Below are 20,803 nucleotides of genomic sequence, written 5' to 3' on the forward strand. Positions count from 1 at the left end.
AAACAAAACATGCAGCCAAACTCTTTACTAAGAGGATTTATTTACACAACACAATGCAAAGATGGCTCCATAAAAAGTTGGCTCCCCCAGAAACACACAGTACATCTGCCAAATTTTACAGTGCAATTCAGTAACAGCTTTCAAATATTTACACAACACTTTCAACGTGCAGGTTAAGGCAGAGTCAGGGCACAGTGATCAGTTTTGTGCTAGGCATCATCCAGAGATGAACTGGCAGCATAACCCGTGCTCAGACCCCTTGGAAATTCAGATTGGAATTACTCCTAGAAGTCCAGCAACTGCTTGCAGCTTTGTAGAAGAGCTGAAAGATACACCCAACCTCAAGAGACAAGGCAGCAGCCAAGAACAGCGTTTGTCTCCCACAGAGAGGGAACAGGCATACGGAAATCTTCATGTCTGCAGGGCCGTGTGGCTCCTGGGAAGATACTGCTGTACTTTATCTCCCTAGTGTTAGGAGGCAGGCTTACAATGCAGCTGATAAAAACCTACTGCTGGAAAGGTGTGTCCAAGAGAACTATATCCCAAGACATCCAACTTCTACTGCAAGACAGCAGCAGGGAGGTACCCATCTGCTCCCTGTGCCTCTGGAAAGCTTCACCTTAACTCAAGCAGTGAGCAGCCTGAGGTCTCAGCAGACTTTAAGACACATGCACTAAAAATGCAGCACAATACATGTTACTACATAGCTGGGGTTTTTCACAGCCAGTTATCACAACTTACAAGTGTTTAACTACTTCATCTTTGGTAAAGAAAAATGCCAGTCCCTTTTAGTAAAGGGCTACTACTGCAGCTACCAGCTCGAAATCCTTTAGTCCCAATCCACAGCAGCTGTAAAGGATTTGGACTTCTTGGAGGTTTCTCTTTTAAGGCAGTAACTAAGCTGTGAGGAACTTTAGAAGCACATTTTGATATTCACACCTCTTGGTTTTCTAATGGCTTGTAAGGCAACGTTTCAAAGGTGTAGAGGAAACTGCAGGGTAAGGGGAGAGATCAGTTCCAGAAGCTGGCATCAGACCTTCATAACAAGTGAAAAGGGAGCAGAGGGGATCTTACTGACCAGCTGCTAAAAAGCCTGATCCCAGAAATCATGGTTTCAGTTAGCCCTTGTATTCATCTGAGGAAGCCCTACTGACTACAGTGCTGCTGGTACTTCTCACTGAGATCTTTGCATTTCAGCTTCATGTGACCCATCCAGCTGTTTATGGCAACTCATTCAGCTCCTGGGACCCACGGGGACAGCACAGGGATGGGCAGGGAAAGGGGCTATAGAGTTATCACCCAGTTTTAGCTATGTACATTACTTTCAATCCCCTGCTCAGGCCTGCACCATGGCACTCACAGCAAGAGACATCTAGGTAAAAATTCCATAAAAGCACCTATTTTTTAAAAAGCTTCACTCCAAACCCATTTTCTTTCATCTCCTCATCTAGAAAGTCAGGACTAAATGGGACTGAAAGTCTTCCTTTGACACACTGCACTAGCTTTGTTGGGGTTGTCTGTGCTATGGAGTTAGTGCTGAGCACCAGCAGAAGCTGACAGGACTCCCACCAGTTCCCTTTGCTCCTCTCCTTTAGAAACCTCATTGTTTATATTAAAGAAACCCTGCAAATTAAAGCCTGGAAGCAGGCAGGGCCCAAGATTAGGAAGTGCCCTTCCAGCTGCTAACTACAAAACAGGTTCAAAGTGGAGCTCACAGTTAGAAAAATGAAGTACCAAAAGCTCAGCTGAGGCAGAATCCTCCTTCCCAAAATGCAGCCGTGTTCTGAGAGATGCCTAAGCAAGGAAAGGCACTTTGGGGCTCTCCTGGAGAGTGTCCTTGATCCTAACGGAATGTACTTGTAGAAATTACACTAGGCAATGGTCAAAGAGTGGACAGGGTGGGTTGCACTGCCCCAGAGGTGACCCCACGAGGCACTGTCTGGTTGGAAGCCTACAGGGACATGGTTCACAGCAAGAGGAGCTCCATAAGGAAGAGCCAAGGAGGCCTCTGTCAGCAAGAGCTGGAAGAAGCTGCTCCTGTTCTGCTCAAACCCACGAGCAAAACAAGGTGGTTTTGTCTCTAAACCGTTGAAGATGCAGCACATCTTAGGAGTGGCCAAGAGATGGCAGCAGCAGGACTGGGAAGTCTCAGGGCTGACCCGGCTGTACCCACCAAGGATCAGGTTAAACAAATTCCCCTCCCTCTGCCCTAATTCCAGCTGCAGTTTGTTCTATGCACTGGTTACTGACCTGGCCTTTCACGCAGCAGGTGGGAGCCGGTGGTCTGGGTGCAAGAAGTGGCCCTGTTTCTCCTGTCACTGTCTAGAAAAGTAAAGAGAACCTGATGCACAATCTTTTAATTTAGAGAAAATACTCAGTGGCCTGAGGGTCACTGTCTTAGTACCAAAAGTAAAGTGCACTGCAGCTGTGACAGGTGAGGGATGCTACGAAGAGGCTTCCAAGGAGCATTATAAAAACAGCACTACAAACTAAGGTTAAGGCAATACAAGTTGTGTCCTTCTACTAGCCAGTTTACTGGAGAGTTGTCTATCTCAAGCTTTTAATTATTGCTTTGTTTCCTCTGTACTGAAGTCCTCAGCCACTGGGGAAACAGTGCTGGCAGAGTTGGCAGACTGAGCTTGTCACTTGATGCAGGACTGGCAAAACACTCCCTATAAACACCAGGTGCTTCCAACAGCCAAGTGAAGGCTTGCTCTCATCTGCTGGACTGTACAATCTGGCAAACAATGGAAAAAGATAAAACTCTTGCTCCTGAAGCAGCAAAAGGTGCTTCCAGCAAACAACACAAAGGGTTGGTGGATGTTTTTCCATGGCACAGAAGGAGAATCCTCAGCACCGAGGGTTTGTAGGAGAGCAGGGTCCTGGTGTCTCTCTGAGACTTGAGAGCCCTCAAGTTTTCTTTAAGAAAATAAAAAGTTCTTTTATGGGTATAAACCCAAAGTAGAGGAACAGAATCCCACAGTTCAGAAGTCCCAGGTACGACTCTACTACTTTCCTCCTTTCATGTAGGATGGGATTGCTCCCCGGGCTGTCAGACCTTCAAAACGCTTGTAGGTGTAGTTGATAAAAACCCAGTCTTTGTTCTTGTAGTCTGTCTCTGGGTGGTTGCTCGTTGCCACTGGTGAGACACAGGAAAAGCAAGATTACCTTTTGAGGACAGCAGTTTCTTCTCACACAAAAAGCCTGGCTGTGGAGTAAGGGAGAATGCTCCCAAGAGCTGCTCTAATGTGGGCAGCAAAGGTGGCACTGTGCTTTGACACCTAAATACAAGGATATTTTAGAGCCTTACACCACAAGATACCATCCCCTGCTGTCCCCCCCCTCCCTACCCCTGCTCTCAGCATTGCACTCACTAACAGGAATCAGCCAGTACCGAGAGGCACCGGCAGGGCTGGGCTCACAGGACGTGCTGGGAGCTCTGCTGCCTCTCAGAGATGCCCTTTCTCAGGAAGCTCCCACACCACTTCCAAGTCTGCATCCCAGCTCCTGAAACCCAAACTCCAGCTTGCACACCCCTGCAGCACCACGAGACTGCCAAGCCGAAAATCTGATTGCAATAAAACCAAACCCTTGCATCTGGTGAGATCCTTTGATTAACAGGCAAGTGACATTGCTCTGCTGGAGCAGGGGAAGGATGGCTTGCATGCAGAATCAACACATTTACCTGTTGGTTTAAGGATATCAGATTCTGGAAATTCATCAAAGTTTGAGGTATCATCAATGCTTTTAATTTCTATTGAAATTGCAGCAGGTCTCTCTCTGCCAAGAAGAGCAGTTTCAGCATTAAGATTTCAAAGGCAGAAGCAAGCAGGACTCAATCACTTTCTTAACAGAATCAAAGACCAAAGGTACCTAAAACTTAGCAAGCTTCAGATAAGGAATACTCTCACCCACACCTAGATATAACAAATACCAGTCAAGCTGCTGTCTTCTGTTCAACCAGACTAGCCTTAAACAGTCCACAGAGAAGAGCAGCTCCCTTTTCTGCAAAGCATCTTACCTGATATGCTCCCAATCAACCCCTTCAAAGAACGGGTTACTCTTTATTTCCTCCACACCAGATGCACCAATTCTGTGCTCCCATTCACAGCAAAATCTGGGATGGAAGGAAGAATGAAAATGAAGGCAGAATGAAAGGGAAAGCATTCCATCCAGAAATGGAACAGCTTTCCAAACTGATCCTACTGTGGTTTCTTAATACATAAATGGAGAAGATTAAGAACTCCCACTGCAAAACCAACACACAAAGTGTCATGTCAATGCTACAATTAAGATGTGGTATTACTGCACACCAGGATAACGTGCCCTTCAGGATCAGTGTAGAGCAGGGGGACACACAAAGCCTCAAGAGCTAGACATTTATATTTCTGTCCTAAGGAAAGTGACAATATCAAATGGAAGAGCAAGAGTCAGCATGCACTGGGCTATGTTTGTGTGCTCCAGGGCACACAATGCCAAAACCATGGCTGCTGGAAGGAACAAGCTCTGCAAAAGGACTTCAGGTGCTTCAGTAGAAGCTCACAGGCAAAACAAAGAGCAGAAGTGGTTGTGTTTTGCCAGACTAGCAGCACTTACAGAGGAGCTTCTGTTTACCACAGTTTAGTTGCAAACCACTAAGTGACGTCTGAGAGACAAATATATTTGATGAGGGAGTTCAGCATCTGATGCATGAGCATAAGAGTCGGCAGCACTGGGGTTCCTCAGGTGAAGCAAGCCTCTCATGGCATCTACTACATTTTGCAGGACAAGAAAATCAGTATTGTATTAACTGGCAAAATCAGCACTCTATTAAAGCTGGCACCTTAGAATGAGATCCTTTGCTTTATCAGATATTGGGACTTCAGGGGGAAATGTCAGAGTCTCTTTCCAGTTCATGACTTTCTTGTACGTCTCCTGAGGAGTCTCAGAACAGAACGGTGGGTAACCTGAAAGGAGACCAAAAGGCAACCTTGTAAAAAGCAAAAGTAATTCCTGCAGCTCCTGAAGTCTACAACACCCCAGGACAAAGCTCACAAACCATGCAAGGAGTGAATGCTTGCAGAACCTGGCCCCAAGCACACACACCCAGCTCACGTCCTGCACCACCAGCGGCTTCTTACCGATCAGCATCTCATACATGATGACCCCCAGGGACCACCAATCACAGAGCTTGTTGTAGCCAGTCTGCATGAAAACTTCAGGGGCAATGTAATCCGGGGTCCCCACTGTAGAAAAAGCCTGCAACAAACACCACCAGTGATGGATCTTTAAAGAAAACTGCCTGACCTGGAAGCAGGAACTTAGACAGCGATGGTTCTTCTGAGGAACACACCAGGTTGGCTTTAAGATCCTTTAGCAAAACTGTTTAAAGCCTTTATTTTAAGATACATAGAGATAAAAAATCAACATGTTCAAGTGAAGAAGCCTTAAAATACCACCAGGAAGATGGGGAAAGGTAGCACTGTCTGTAGACACCTCAGAATGAGTCATTAGTTCCTTGTATTGAAAGTGGCAAGAACTGTTACTTTGAGCTGTAATAACATCAATAATTATGGCAGTGCTATACTGGGCACATATGTCAGCAGCTGCTCGGCAGATGGATGAAGGACAAACTAGTCATTCCTTGAGGACTGTGAAATGGATTGGTGCCTGTCATTTCAATGTGAGTGCAACACTGAAGTACAAACGCAGCAGCTCAGCAGGGAACATTTCCAAGCAGGTGAAATGTACTTACCAGCTGCCTTCTGTTTCTTTTCCAAGTCTCTGCTTTCCTTTTGGAATTCATGTTCTGGAAAGCTAAAGGAGATTGTTATGTATGTGACTGAATCCTACTGGTTACCCAATATTATGTTTTTACACCAAAACCATCACACTAAAAATCTCCTTTATGATATCAAAAAAGGTAGCCATGGCCTGGACAGACAGCCCTGGTCAGGGGTTACAGTCCCTGCTGCTCATCACTGGCCCCAACAGCCACTTTGTCACCACAGCAGAGGTGGAGCTGTTTGTGGAAGAACACCTTAATTCACCTCACTGAAGCCTCATCAGAGATGAAATAGTTAACCTGCCCCAGCCTTGCCCTCCTCAGCTAATCTGGCACAACCCCTTGAGAAAATGACTGACTATTCTGTGTGCCCACTCATTTCAATGAGTAACACATGAGATGCAGCTGACATCTCCCAAGCCAGGCTGAGCTTTCATTTGAGGCTTCTTACACGTGGGAAGAAGGGCTACAGCTGAGTCTGTTTCAGGGACAAGCTGCTCAAGATGAAGATGGATTTATACACTCAAGTAACAAACTACTCTTAAAAAGACATCTTACAGAAAATCAAAATGACCCCTCAAGGTGATTATTGTAATTAGAGCCCCCACTGTGGCCTTCCAGCCTCTGAACTGAGTTATGTCAGGCACCAGGAGCAGATACCCATGTGAAGGCAGGTAACTTACTGAAGTCACTAGGAAGACTATGGTTCAAGTTCCTGTAAAATTCTGTTCTGTGAGCTTTCTTTAGTCCAGTACACAGACCAAAGTCTGAGAGTTTCACATGGCCCTAGGAACAAAGAAAAACCCAAAATGCAAAGTCAGTATGAGACATTATCACAGCAAGTAAACAGCAGGTAAAGTTTTCTGCTTCTTCCCCTCCATTTCTGTTGTATGATCAATAGATGTTCTGTTCTTGCATTCCTTGCTTTAGCCTAGGACTGTGTGTGTACACAGGATCAAGCTATTCATACTTTCATCACTACTACACAGAGAAAGCCCAGTAGCTATTTAGTGCAATAAACTTCTGCTCCTGCAAGCTCCTGGCTGCCTCAGAGGGAAAGTGAAGTCTGCAGAGGGAGCTGGAGTGCCTAGACTGCGTGTTGATTCCAACAGACAGGAAGAAACCCCTTCAGTTCAGTGCCTGGATCTGCAACCACACTGTCTAGGTGCAATTTTTAGATGTGCATCTAAAATATTCATCCTTTTTGAAGTCCTGAGCTGATCTACAGCCAGATGCAGACATACTGACACCAGTAACCCCAGCAGTGCCTTATGAGCTGCCCTGTGCTCAAGGGTCCATTTACCCTTGGCAACTTTTTTCCAAACAAGCTCAATTTTAAGCAAACCTGTACTGAGCAGTAAGAGTGAAACAGCCTGACTCTGTGCAATCTGCCTGCAACAACCACCCAGAAGCAATGGGGTGGCCAGGCCAGCCTTCAGAGCTACATCCTGATTCTGAAGAAGGGAACACCTCCCTTTGCAGTCTCCCTAAAGGAACAGCTACCTCCTTTGCATTTGATGTGATCATCTACCCAAGAGCTGGCAAGTGTGTGTGTAACATGTGAGACTAAAAGGAAACATCTCTGGCTGAGGGGAGAACTGAAACTGTGTTTTATATTGCAGCTGAAACACCCAAAAATAGCTTTTAACTCTCAGAAGAGCTCAGTGAGCTGTGAACACATCTGGAGGTGGGGGAGAGGTCTTTCCTGGCTTGTTTTTTTCCCCCCCAGCAATAGGGCACACATGCCCTTGAGGCTAGATGGAACAAGGCTAAGAAAGAAGCACCATGTTCTTTCACAAATGACAACACTAGCTCAGGTCAATATTAAGAGTGACAAGACCTATTTACTACTGCCCAGCCAGCAGTTACCAGGTACCTTGCTATCCAGAAGAAGGTTGTCTGGTTTTATGTCCCGATGGATAAACCCTAGCTGATGGATGGAATCGATGGCTAGCACAGTCTCAGCTATATAGAACTGTGTCTCCTCTTCTGTCAGTGTGTCTTTCTTCATCAACAGTGTCATCATATCACCTAGAAGCCCCCCAGAAATAGCAAAGGTAAATACAAGTCAACTCTTTTCTCTTGTATCACTGCACATAGAGAGGCCTGTACTGTAACTGCATTCAACTGAGACAGCACAGAAACATCCCTCAGCCAGGAGTCAGCTGTGGACTGCTGCCACTCTCCACTACACATCTGAGTCCCAGATTAAAACAGACACTTTCAGGTACAGAGCTGTTACAGATTGCATTTCTGCAGTGTCATCTCAGCATTCTTGTGGTTTCAACAGTCACACACATTGCACTTTCACTGTAGCTTCTCAAGGGAGTTACAGCAGCATTATCATTCCAGGACAAATATCATCATCCTCTGAACAAAAAGGGACCTTAAAAGCTGTTTGTGCTGCAAGCCAGATACAAGCCAAAGGCCAGAAAACAAGTGGCAATAGTGTGGTTCTGCAGGTGGCCAGTGTGCAGCACAAAAGACTAGCAGAACATTAAGACCATCTGCAGCTAGCCAACCCAAGCACACAACCTCGAGCCAGCCAACCCAAGCACACAACCTCGAGCCTGCCTCAAAGAACTCCACAGCTGAACTCCTAAAAGCAAAAAGCTCCACAGTGACTTCTTTGCCCACACGTGATGCCCAGTACAAACAGCAGGGTCTGGTAACCACACACACTCTCATCCCAGGCTACATTTGTAATGAGGAAATGAGAAACCTGCAAACAAAAAGGGAAAGCAGCCTTCTGATCTCAGGTGGTTACCTCCAGGCAGGAACTCCATGATTAGGTAGAGGTTTAGCTTGTCCTGAAAGCTGTAGAACATTTTCACAACCCACAAACTGTCGGCCTCCACCAGAATGTCCCGCTCGGCACGGATGTGGCCAACCTGGACACGGGCACATGCAGCTGGTTAAGGACAGGTCTGTGTTTTATTGGATACATTGATTTCACAGTCAATTCAAGCATTATACTGCAAAGCATCAAATATTGAAAAGACAGCAGTCAGACTTCTGCACAAGGGCAGCAACACCTAAAACTTCCACAGTTACACACCTCGGTGTTTTGAGGGAAAACAGCCCAACGTGCTCAGCAGCAACCCCAACAGCCACACTTCTGACAGGGAAAAGTAACCAAAGCAGCTGGGTTTCATAACAATATCTCACAAGCAGATGTCTAAGAGCCCAGCTCTCCTCTAAGCAGTTAGCCTGCCCTTCAGCCGTGGCTTCAGCCTGTCCCCAGCGATTCAGACCAAAGCACCAATCCAGCAGTGCTGCAGGAAGCTCGTGTGTGAACGTGCTGCTCTTTGGGTTTGAACCAAGTGCTCCCTGAACACACAGAGTGCTTCCAAGATTCACCCCAGCACCAAACAGGAAAGTGGTCTCAGACTGTTGTATTCTCAGAAGTTCTAGCAGAGGAAAGCCTTAAAAATGTTAAAGGCTGCTACTTTATGTGTCTCTGAGTCAGAATTGCACAGGTGGATCTCTGACATTTATGTCTGATTCCATAGACTGGGAGTGCAGTAAAAGCTTGCTGCCTGTACTGACTCATGTGCACGTGTGTGTGGGGGACACCTTATCATAACATGAGGAGGAGGAACATGTCAGATACACAGAACCCTCCTTCTTTTCACTGGAGAAAGAGAAACCTACTCCTTTGAACAAATGCTCTGCTTCCCCAGGGCTGCAAGTGGAAGGGGATTCAGTCCTACCTTGCTTTAGACTGAACAAGGTGTTGCAAGTGCCATTTCCATTAAACTCCACACAGCATTTGTTGTTGGAAGCACTTGTGAGCATTCAGTTCCATCCAAGAGCCTGCATCCCTACTCAGACAACTGCATATCCCTCAAACTCCTGCACTGTTGCAAGGAATGTTTAAAAATAAGAAAGACTTTGAAGAAGCCACTAGAAGACAATTCCTGGCAGTTCCTGGGAGGCTCCTCTGACTTATTTCCTCTGTAAGGGTGAGGGAAAGAATCACCCCACCATTTTTTAGGTACTAAACCTAAACCTCAGGTGCCTGTTACTCCTCTCCACACATCACAATGACCTCTCAACATCAGCCAAAACATGGCTGGCAGCATTGCTGAGGTGGCTACTCACTTGCTCCTTCTCAAGCATATCAGCTTTACGTAGGATCTTCATTGCATAGACGTGCCCGGTGTCTTTCTTCTGGACAAGTCGCACCTGGGAAGGAAGCAAAGAACACAAACACATGTCACTAACCCACTACAAACAGTGCTGACAAATACAGCACTACCAGCACAGCTCTTGACTAGTTTGGATATGGAGCTTCCATTCAACAACATCCTACCAGAGTATAAAACCAACAGCCTTCCACAACGCCCAGCCACAGCAAACACGTTCTGCTGCTGCTGCTAAGGGATGAAACCATCGGACAGAGACGCCACCGTGAGCAACCCCACGCCTAAAGCACACAGACCAAAGGCAGTTCCTCTGCAGGTGGCCACCAGAAGGGATCACTGTAGGTGGCTCTCCAGCTCCCCTGTCTGTAAGGCCAGCCCCAGGAGGTCAGAACTGAAGTATGCTGCCAAGCTCATATTTAGTTTGCCCACTAAGTCCTTTTCAACAGCATTCATCTTCCTTCAAAGCATGTTTTGAAGCCAGCATTTACTAGGCAAAATCACAGATGCATGTGACTTAAGCTAAAAAAAACCTGCCCTTCGGTTCTTTGCACATTTATCTTTCAGTTGTGTGAACTGTGCAAGTCTTCAGCAAGTACCAGTGCCAATTAGAAATGCTTTTAGTCATTTTTGCTGAACTTACCTCTCCAAATGCTCCTCTGCCTATTACTTTTAAAGACTCAAAGTCTTCTAAACCAAGTCTTGTTCTCTTCAGGCGCAGAAACTCTGTTTCCTTTTGTGCATGTGCTGACCTCCTGATTCTCTTCTAGAGTTTAGGAAAACAACAGCACCACGGTGAGAATCCTGCAAGGGGCTCCACAAAGAGCACAGCAATTCCAAGCAAAGATCCCAGATCTCCATTTATAAAAGGAAGTCACTTGTATTTATCCATTAAGAGAGTTCTCCCATTACCTCTTCATCTTTTAAGCCTTCCTCTTCCATCATTTGTTCCAGCTTCTTTTGTCTACAGCAGAGAGAAGTTAGAAAGATAAAGGCTGAGTCATTAACGTTGTCTGTTAATCACATGTACGTATCCCACACCTCTGCTATGCTTTCTGTGAAAGGAGGTTGCAATGCCACCAAGCAGCAAGTTCAAAGGATATTAAGGGAGACTCAGACATGAGATAAACTTTGAAGAACCTAATATTACACCTTTGCCATTCTAGTCCTGTGCTCTCAAGTTCTGACACTCTAAACCTGCCTTGACTTTCCCATCTCCCTGAAGTGCATGCTTTTGTTGTATGTGAATGCAGATTGAGGAGATCTGGCTTCAAGTCCCGTCTCTCCCTTTCACAGCTGGGTAAGTCACTTCAGGCCAGAGCCATAATAGATATTTAAGCATCAAAATCTCAGTTATTCCAGGGAAAATTGGCTGAACACATCTGTGGATCTGCACTGTAATTTCTCTGCATCTCAAACTCATCACGTGCAAAATATCCGAGACACTCAAAGCAGGTGGAAGAGGAAACATGTCTGTGCACATCCTGCAGCTTGAAGCATCACAAATATTTACAGCCTTGGTACAAAATGATCATTTGGAAGAAAGGAAAGGAAGCAAGGCTTCAGAGGGGCGAGTGGCTTCAGGGGACACGTGTCATGATGACTCTTCCCTGTGGGAACGTTTTCCCAACACCGACCATATTCATAGCTGGCTGAACTGGGACTGGTGTCCCTGGGTGGTTTCTTCCCTCTAGGCCTGTTTTTATTGGTATAACATTGCAAACTGTTACTATGATATTGGAAGCATTACTAAAAACCTCCTTCTCTTTGTGCAAGTCACTCTTGGCAAGATCCCCTTCCTGCCTCCTGTGCCACAACACAGCTGCTGTGACATGATAATAATTTGGGTTATCGCTTCCACAATCGGGCACATTTCAATTGCAGCGCCCTGTAAGGACCCAGGGAGTCCTGTCTGGTCATTTCACACCCAAAACAGAAAAGACACGCAATACAAAGGATGAAATGAGCAAGCATTGCTGAAAACCCCCCAGATGCCCCTTCCAAGCCCTATCTGCACTTCAGGGCACCTTTTGTCATCACCATTTAAACCCCAAACTGGGTATCCACAGACACATCTCTTGTTACAAAAGCATGTAACTTGTAAAGAGCAGCCTGTTTGTTCAGACAGAGTCTTGAACCTGAGCAGACAAACCCCTGTCATTGAGCTTTTGGGAGCAGACAATAGCACTCACAGTAAAAACCAAAAGCTGTGCAAAGAGAAAGGAAGGAGTTCAGTTAGTGACACTTTCTCTTTTGATTAGACCTCAGTCTCTCATTACTGATTTGAGGCTTTGAAGACAATACACAGGCATGATGGTATTTCTTTCTAAATCACTTCCTCATCTCTGCACTTACTGCAGTTAGTTATCTGGCATTCCTCTGGGATCTAGCTCAGGTTTTGGCAGCAAACCTGCAAGGGGACTAGACATGGCAAGCTGGGAGAACATGAGAAGTGCCAGTGCTACAGCTTGAGGGTGTTCAGCAAATTAGGGGGTTCCTGCCACAGGAAAGTAAAAGTAATACTTCTCAGTTCAATCCCTGGTTGTATTTTGACTGATGTATTTAAAGACACAGGTTGAGCTGCCAGGAACTCAGCATTAGGTGACAATCCTTCCAGCAACCCCTCCTTGTCTTTGAGATGATTGTCTTCCTTTATCAGCTGACTCGGTCACACATTGTAATCCAAACCCCTGCTCCAGAAGGAGTCTGAAATACTACAACCAGGGATACAAAATGAGAAGAGGAAACAGAACAGGCATAAGCAGGATAAACATTTGTAAACGTTGTCTCTCTGCTTCAGAATCGTACTTGAACGCTCCCAAGCGCATCTCAGAGCCAGCTGCACAACCCAACCTATGGGTTTACAAACACTTGGTAACAACCACGTCCCTTGTGCATTTGCAAGCACCTTTCAACTCATTTCAGCAGCTTCAGAACTCAGAAAGCTCCAGCCTGAACTACTGTGGGACTCAGAAACAAGGCAGCTGCCTCTGCATGCTCACACCAGGCCCCATCCAGGCGCCCACCGCAGCAGCTCAGGCACACTCAGCAAAAACACTCTATTTTTACTTTGGCTCCAGAAAACCAAATGCAGGGACTCTGTATGTTTGGCTCTCACCCAGTCTGGCAGGGAGGCAAGACAGGGGGGTTTTACCTCATCTCTCGCTCCTCATGCTGCGCAATGAGGTTGCTGTAGAAGTTCTCCAACGTCACCTTGGTCATCGTAACGCGCTCCTTGGTGTGGTTACTCATGGATGAGCAGGGTGTTGGGCCAGTCATTGCCATGCTCTTAGAAATAAAGGAGGGGGAAACATTTCATGTTATACATAACAAACAACCTGCAAATGAGAGCTGCAAGCAATGAAGTGATGCTGAGTCACAGAGTTATCGGGAGCTGAACAACAGATGCCAACAGAGCAGCTGTCTGCACGAAGAGCAAGGAAAAGTCTTACAAAAGGTACGAGTCAAGCTTCCTGTTTTGAACATTTCTGATCTGAAAATAAGAGGGAAGGAAACTTAAGAAACACCATGCCTCAGAAACCACAATTTCAGGCAGAACTGCAAATGTTTCTTTCTCTCAGAGTGCTCCATCTTCAGTGAACGTTGATGAGCCAGAAACATCACACTGAAACAGCTAATGCAGAAGTTCCTGCGCCTCTGGCACAAATAACTCCACTGGTCACCTGCTGGGACTTCTGCCATGAAACCCATCACAAAGCTGAAAGCCACCCCAACAACGCAGCAACAGAGGAAGGAGCCAAAAGGCATTTGGTTGCTTTTAAGAACTCTCCTTTTTACTAGATGATTTCACACAGAAATCTGGCAAAATCAAGACTGCAGCTTTCACTAAGTTCTAGGTTAAAAAACCCCAAACCTCTGGTGTAGCATCCTACATTTACCCACAGGACTGTATACCAGAGTATGCCACTTCCACCCAGCAGCAAAGTTTCAGGGCACACATGACAACCCAGCTGCACTTTCTGAAATGCACTCAACACAAAGACTGCAAGTGTCTAGTTCTGCTGGTCACAGTGTAACTCGCAGCGAGGTGAGTGAGTTCTGCAGCTATCACCAGGAGCTGCAGGCAGGTCAGCCACACACTTCCCCTTCTCACAGCACCCAGCGCTGGCAGCACATGATGGGTCTTTCTTTGCTGTTTATTTCCTGCAGATCTTCACGAGGCCCCGTTACTGTGCCTCTGCAAATCCCATCCTCTACAGACAACGACAGCTTTGCTGCCTTCACAGGCTCCTTCATACAAACTGTAACACCGCGGGAGCCGGGAAGAGCGTCCAGCCTTGGCGGTGGGACTGTGGCCCGACGGCAGAGCGGCTGGGAGTGACACCACGGCGGGAGCCGGCGCGTTGCATCCCTGTGAGCTGTAAGCAGGTGAGTGGGAAAGCCAGGCCTCTGGTTAGCGCTGCCTAGAGAGCAGAATGTGACTGTCTGTGACAGGGGTGGGGTGGGGCAGGGGAAGGAAGGGATGTGCGGGGAAAAAAATGGAAGAAAAAGGAAAGGAAGCGGCTGGAAGGCGGCGACACCGAACTACCTGTTGATACTCGGGTGCCTTTGCTATGAGGACAGGCGCTCGGAGCCAGCCGACACCCGCCAGGGCCGCGGGACGGTGACGGGGCAGGATGCTCCCGGCACCGCAGCTCGGCCACGGCCGGGCGGGCGAGGCAGCCCTCGGGGAGCCCTCGGGGGCGGCGGCTCCGCGGCCCTCGCTGCGGCCCCACCAGCCGCGCTGGCAGCATCGCCGGCTGCGGACAAAGGGGCCCAAGTCTCCCCCGCCCAGCCGAGGGGGAGGAGGGAGTCTCTGCAGCCCCCGGGCGGAACGAGACCCCGCCGCTGCAGGGACCCGGCCCAGCGCCCGCTGCCAGCCCCGGGGGCTCCGGGGGGCCGCCCTCTGCTCCTTTCGCCCCGGCAGCGGGCTCCGTGGGGCGGGAGGAGAGCGCGGAGGGGATGCGGAGCACCGCGCGGACGGGGGGGCAACACGGGGGTCGCCATGGCAACGCGCCGGGAACGACTTACCGGAGCCCCCCCGGGAAGGAGGCGACGAAGAGCTGAAGGCGTGGGCGGAATCCCGGCGCCGCCAGGCCAGGCAGAGCGACTGCAGAGAAACGAGGCGGAGCCGGCGGGTGCGGGGAGGGGACCGGGGCGACCGGAGCCCCCCGCGCCGCTACCGACGGCGACGCGGCCGGGAGCAGCCCCGCGGGAGCGCGGCCGCAGCGCGCATGCGCCGCCATCCCGCCCCGCCCGCCGTGCGCGTGCGCGGGGCCGCGGCCGGGGCTGAGGGCGGCGGGAGCGCGCGGCCGCGCCATGGCGGGCTGGGGCCGCGTCCTTCCCCCCCACAGCGCTGTGCACAGGGACGGGTGCCAGCGCCGCTGCAACGGCCACCTCAGCCGCGCAGGGCTCAGGGACCAGCCCTCGGCCCAAGAGGGAACCGCCTGTGGCAGGGCCGACGGGCTGATGCCACCAGCTGGGAGCTCGGCGTGGTCGTGTCCCCTGGGCTTCATCCCCTGGCTCTGAAGTCCGGCGTGACACAGTTTAGGGGAGGAAGGGCTCCCGCGTTGCAGCTCAGCAAACTGGTTGCTTGGGCAGCACAACCTGTCTGCTGCTCGTCCCATTTCTGCTCTCCAGGAGCACCTGGAACCATGTTTGGTTGGCTTGGCCTTGGGAAGGTGCTGGGGACCTCAGAGGAACGGCATGACAACAGAAACGTGACTCGGCACCCATCCCAAACGTGTGGGATGTCAGCCCAGGAGGACTTTGTTTCATTGTGTTTATATTTCGACCAAAAAAAACGTACCAAGTGCAGTTCAGAGGGTGAAAAGGGCTTTATTGTTATGAACAACAGCGAGGAGGTCTTGAGTTTGAACCTCACTGAGAAATACCTTCTGTCTAAAGCAACAGACAGCCTGAGCTGGACTGAGGCTAGTGGGAGTAGTTCTGTGGCTGGGTGCTAGGACTTCTCTTGCTGCCCAACTCTTCGATTTGAAAGAGATTGAAAAGGTCTTGTGGGTTCCAGTTACCCTCTGGGGTCTTTGCATACCGTAGCAAGTCCAGCTGCTTCAGCAGGGGGAAGCCCTGCTCTTCATCCATCAGTTCCAGCAGCTGCTTCCTCAGGCTGGAAATCTCCCTGTCGATGCTGCTGTAGACTTCTGAGGGATTTTGGCTCTTCTGTGAATCCCACATGGCATTTGAAAGGGAAATATCCCTGCTGCTAGCAGTGTGCACGTTTCCCAGGGCATTGTGCAGCCACATCAGACGCTTCAGCCCCTGAACTGCCCTCCCTTTGTCATGCATGAGCTGATGCTCTGTCACTGCTCTTTTACTGCAACGAGAAGAAAGTTAGGAACCAACCTCAGATGGATCCAAGCTCTGTATCAAACATGACTGATTTGCATCCATCAGCTGAGGAAGGAGCATTGCTGGTGTCTACACATGGTGAGGACAGTCCCGAGGTGAGAACAGGATTGCTGGTGCCCAGCGCCAGCTCAGCCCTGCAGAGCCCACTCAGGCCAGCTCGGGCAGCCCAGGTGGCAGCCAGTTCCTGAAGGTGGGGACCTGAAACACCAGGAAATTCCCCAAAGTGTGCCTTGGATCTCTGGGGAGACAGTGACAAAGTGACCTGAGCTTTGGTCTTTCCCAAATCTGGGTTCTTTTCAGAGGTTTAAATGCTAGAATACGAGTTCCCTTAAGAGTTCTGGGATTGTTGGGTTTGTTTCTTTCCTTCTGGAGCTGTAAGACAGGAATAATTTAACTGAAATCAGGGATGTCCACGAGATGAAAACAAATCCCTGTTCAAATATACCAATACTTCTGAGCCAAATGCTGTCTGGGGAGGGCAGGCTAATTCTGAGATGCAAACATTTCTGGGTCTCAGGCTGTTCAGGTGACAGCTAATTGCAGCTATAGGCTGCCACTACAGATTTGGATCTGGATGGGACCTTAGTGCTGGTTTTTAGTGTGTGCTGTTTCCACAGCTTCAGCTGCATCCCCTCGGGGTTTTGCTGCGCTCTTTGAAAGCAGCAGCTGAAGTGTGGTTTGTGTCAGGTGTCTGAAAACGCCCTTGGTCTAATTTTATGCTGTAAAGTGTTGCCATATCATATAGAATTTACCTTCCACCATCCCCTGGAGTAAATGACAGCAGTGGAGAATACAGCCTGTTAAATCAAAGGCAAGCAGCCTTCTAAGGACATCACATCAAAGGGTGATATTGCTTACTTTTCAGTGTCTTGACATGTTGCAAAACAGGCAAAAAAGAGAATTGCCAAGAACTTAACCATCTGCAGAGATCTCTGGGGCAGGAACATTTTCTGTCTTCGTTAGATCTCCTCCACAGGACACGGAGCTGACAGTGTGATCAAAAATCTCCCTTTTTTTCTCTCTTTCACCTGACAAAACGAACGTGAGCCTGTAAGCACTGGTACAAACGGAGCACTGTGCCGTGGTGCCTCATCCCAGGACCCCCCAGAACATCTGACGTGTGTTGCTAACATACCAGTAAAAGATTCATAGATTTCACAGCCTAGTAGGACTAGATGATCTCTAAAGGTCCCTTCCAAGCCCTACCATTCTATTTCTACATTTCCTTGCTAAGAGTCCTAAATCTCTTTGGCCACTGGTGCCTCTCAGGGTGCTGCCTCCCACCCTGCTCCGTTTGTAAGCACGGGAACGTGCTCCATGTAAACTGCCCAGAGACCTTCCTGATAAAAGCTCAGTAGCAATGTAACCAAAAGGTCAGGATTGCTGCCCAAGGAACCTGTCACAAAGCTCAGAAGTGGAGGTTCAGGCTGCACCTGAATGCACCCGTGCATCTGTACTTCCAGCCTGCACCGTACTTCAAGCTATGCTGAGCAGAACTCCTGCTCACACATAGTGGCTAAGCTTTACCTTCCCATTGTCACCAACAGTAAAAGATGTATTAGCTAAAAAGCACCTTCCAGTTACAAAAGCAACGGGATGTACTTACTGCTGTGGCAGAGATCCCGGTGAGCTTCTGACCTGCGCAGATGTGTCTCCTCGCCAGTCCCGCTGTGGCGTTGCAGGGACGAATGCCTTTCACCTTCTTTTATACCTGCCCAGAAACCACAGAAACAATAGAAGTGATCTCTAGAGCACTTTGTGACTCAAAGACCTTCCCTCTCGTGCCAGTGAAAGGAGGCAGCTCCCTGTCTCCAGCGATCATACATCTCAGATTCTATGTTCTGTCGAGCTGTGAGTAAGGACAAGCTCACGAGTGGGCAGTTTGTTATTGTTTGGGTGTCTCTCCCATCTCCTCAGAAGATTTTGTTCTAACACAACATTGCTGTGCCACAAGGTGATGGAAAAGGGATGCTTCAAACCTGTTCTTCCAGGGTTGATCAGGAAAAATGTCTCTGGTGTGCAGGAGAGATCTCCCTCCTTTGCTCTCCTCATGGACCCTCAGGTAGAACACTAATGCAGAGGAGGAATCTAAACCAGCAATACTGACAAACCCTGTAATGCCAGCCATCAAAATGGGACAGTTACAGAAGGTCTGAGGAGCTGCTCAGTCAGATGCCTCTGCATTTTAACGATCAGTACCAATTTCATTCCAATCCACTGACTGTACAGCAAACATTTGCTTTAAATCTTGGAGCCTGGGGGGCTGTGGAGGAGACATCAAGGGACTCAACAGGAAAAATGCAAGTAGTGGCTCAGGCAAGAAGCCAAATCCTGATCTGCTTTGAAATCCCACCAGCTGATGCTCTGGGAGGTTTCATGCTCACTTTATGATCTCTTAACAGGTAATCTGAATAGAAATTGGGTACTTGGGATGTGGCTGGACCATCAGGCTGAGGCATTACCTCAGAGGAGCAGTTCCCATTTCTCAAAGGTGAATGGATTTGTCACCTCTGAGGAAAAATTCCCTGGAAAAAAGGAAAAGATCATTTGCTTAGTGTCACCAGAGGCTCCTGATTCCTTTCCTGTAGGCACAGCCACACATTCCCATCACAGCCACGCTCAGGTGGTGGCAAACACCTTGTCAAAGGGAGCCAGGCTGTGAGTGCTTCTCGCAGCTTCTCTGGCCATCACGTTGCTTTTGAGCAATCCTGATTTCATTGTGTAAGTCCCAGTCATTAAGCAGAGTGTCATTAAAGAGAACAAAGTGTCTCAGCAATTAAGGGTGACATTTGTTAACTGCTGGTACAACAGGGCCCTGCTTCGCCTCTCGGTTTCCAGGGCAGCGCTCCTGCTGCAGTGACACTGAATTACCTGCCCCTGGAACCAAGGCTCCTTAGTTACATCTTCAGGGACTTAATAAGCATTGGCCAAAGTCATGTCCAAAACATCTGGTCTAATTCATCCTTGAACTTCTCGAGTCTGGGCTGTGTTCTGGTGTTCATTGCACGCAGCCACCCAGCCCCACGGGCATTCTGTCCCCACCACAGCGTGTCACCAGGGATACGCTTTCCCTGAGATGCTTCTTTCCACCCAGGGTCACTCAACAGAGCCCTGGATGTGACTGTGTGACATCTCCCTGATGATGTACTTTATAGAGTGGATTTTTCCTTCAAGCAAGGACGAGTTGCTGAGTGTCTTGGGAAGCGGCTGTGGTGGTTAGAGGAAAGGGTTAATGCCCAGGCCATAGTAAAGCCGTGTACACTGGGGTAACTATAGATCAGCAGCTTCATGGTGTGAACCTCACCACTCTGTATCCTTCCAAAGGGACTAGAGACTGAGAAGGAGGGAACCTTCAGCCTCAGAAGGTGCCCAAGGCTGGATGGTGCCTAAATAGCATGAAATCATCAAACATGCAGTAACTGGGGGAAAGGGGAAGGTGGCAGAGGGAGATGGTGACCACCAACTCTCCCCAGGCCCAAGAGAAGAGGGTGGAGGAAGTGAACTGAGCATGGGCACTCGTTTACACGCTGGGCAGAGGATTACTAACCAGTCATTAAATAGAGTAACAGTGCATGTGTATTAGAATATAGAACCACAGAATCCCAGCATGGTGGGGGCTGGAAAGACCCTGCAGAGCTGCTCCAGCCCCAGCCCCTGCTCCAGCAGCTTCCCCTGGCTCAGGGGGCACAGAAATGTGTCCAGGTGGGGTTGGAAACCTCCTGAGAGGAGCCTCCACACCCTCCCTGGGCAGCCTGGGCCAGGGCTCCCTCACCTCAGCACCAAAGGAGCTTCTCCTCCTGTTTCAGTGGCAGTTGCTGTGTCCCAGCTGATGTCCTGTCACTGGGCACTACAGCAAAAAAGTGTCTCCTCATCCTCCTGCACCCAGTAATATGCTGGAGACTAATATACCCACTCATGCACATGGGGCATTGTTGTGGTGCTCACTTGGTGGAATCACCCCCCAGCACCCAGCTCTGCACAGGTTTGCCATAAAGCACTATATCTCAACTGGCTGATGGCACACCAAGATCCCAGACCCCACCTGAGGCACTGTGAGAGGTGTCTGTGAGCAGCTGAGCTGAAGTTACAGCCCGTTTGAGAAGCACCCCGGGCAGAGCCCTGGGGGCAGCAGCAGCACAGCAGCAGCAGATGCCTGCAGGGACTGATTGGCCCCGTTTGCACTGCTGCTGAAGGAAACACAAGGTGTGGATTGCAGAGCTTAGACCACAGCCACCCACAGAGCAGTTCAACATTTCTCACTGGGGTGAGAACGTTGCTAATTTGACAAAGAGAAATTGTACAGGCAGCACAACCAGAGGGTCTGTACAGCTGGTGTGGAATAAGCTCTGCAAGGGCCCTGGGCAGCACAGAGCAGACCAGAGCCCATTCTGCCATGGAGGCAACCGGCAAACCCAGCTGATCTGGGCTTGGTTACCTCGGGGCCTCCCTCCCAGCACCCTCAGAGACATCAAAGGTTCCAGCCTTGGCTTCAAAGCCTTCGCTCCCAGCCTCGGGCTGGCCCTAA

The 20,803-nt window shown here is 49.0% G+C and overlaps 2 protein-coding genes across 3 annotated transcripts; both read right to left on the reverse strand.

The window, feature by feature from the left end:
- Positions 1 to 21: 21 nt before the first annotated feature.
- Positions 22 to 15,124, reverse strand: STK38 (serine/threonine kinase 38). Of its 2 annotated transcripts, XM_062013305.1 has the most exons (14): positions 14,941 to 15,124; positions 13,064 to 13,197; positions 10,822 to 10,873; positions 10,553 to 10,675; positions 9,869 to 9,952; positions 8,532 to 8,655; positions 7,641 to 7,795; positions 6,448 to 6,550; positions 5,735 to 5,796; positions 5,121 to 5,238; positions 4,823 to 4,946; positions 4,022 to 4,117; positions 3,686 to 3,780; positions 22 to 3,139 (listed from the first exon to the last, which is right to left on the reverse strand). In XM_062013305.1, exons 2-14 carry the CDS (start codon positions 13,192 to 13,194, stop codon positions 3,009 to 3,011), a joined length of 1,398 nt encoding a protein of 465 aa, XP_061869289.1. In that variant the 5' UTR covers positions 13,195 to 13,197; positions 14,941 to 15,124; the 3' UTR covers positions 22 to 3,008. The 2 variants fall into 2 exon arrangements, with proteins under 2 accessions (XP_061869289.1, XP_061869291.1); XM_062013307.1 differs by lacking the exon at positions 3,686 to 3,780.
- Positions 15,125 to 15,775: 651 nt separating this feature from the next.
- LOC133627566 (parathyroid hormone 4-like) lies at positions 15,776 to 17,225 on the reverse strand. Its single transcript, XM_062013809.1, has 2 exons — positions 17,137 to 17,225; positions 15,776 to 16,243 (listed from the first exon to the last, which is right to left on the reverse strand). Exons 1-2 carry the CDS (start codon positions 17,223 to 17,225, stop codon positions 15,844 to 15,846), a joined length of 489 nt encoding a protein of 162 aa, XP_061869793.1. The 3' UTR covers positions 15,776 to 15,843.
- Between the last annotated feature and the right edge of the window lie 3,578 nt (positions 17,226 to 20,803).

This window comes from Colius striatus, chromosome 22 (genome assembly GCF_028858725.1).
Source record: "Colius striatus isolate bColStr4 chromosome 22, bColStr4.1.hap1, whole genome shotgun sequence".
NCBI lineage: Eukaryota > Metazoa > Chordata > Aves > Coliiformes > Coliidae > Colius > Colius striatus.

Excerpts from the sequence above, each read along its gene's own strand:
- STK38 (XM_062013305.1), bottom strand. The coding sequence starts at position 13,194 with ATGGCAATGACTGGCCCAACACCCTGCTCATCCATGAGTAACCACACC. Across the intron at positions 10,874-13,063 it reads CATGAGGAGCGAGAGATGAG|ACAAAAGAAGCTGGAACAAA; the intron begins GTAAAACCCCCC and ends TCTCTGCTGTAG. Across the intron at positions 4,947-5,120 it reads CATGTATGAGATGCTGATCG|GTTACCCACCGTTCTGTTCT; the intron begins GTAAGAAGCCGC and ends GTCTCCTTTCAG.
- LOC133627566 (XM_062013809.1), bottom strand. The coding sequence starts at position 17,225 with ATGTTCCTGCCCCAGAGATCTCTGCAGATGGTTAAGTTCTTGGCAATT. Across the intron at positions 16,244-17,136 it reads ACATGTCAAGACACTGAAAA|TAAAAGAGCAGTGACAGAGC; the intron begins GTAAGCAATATC and ends TTCTCGTTGCAG.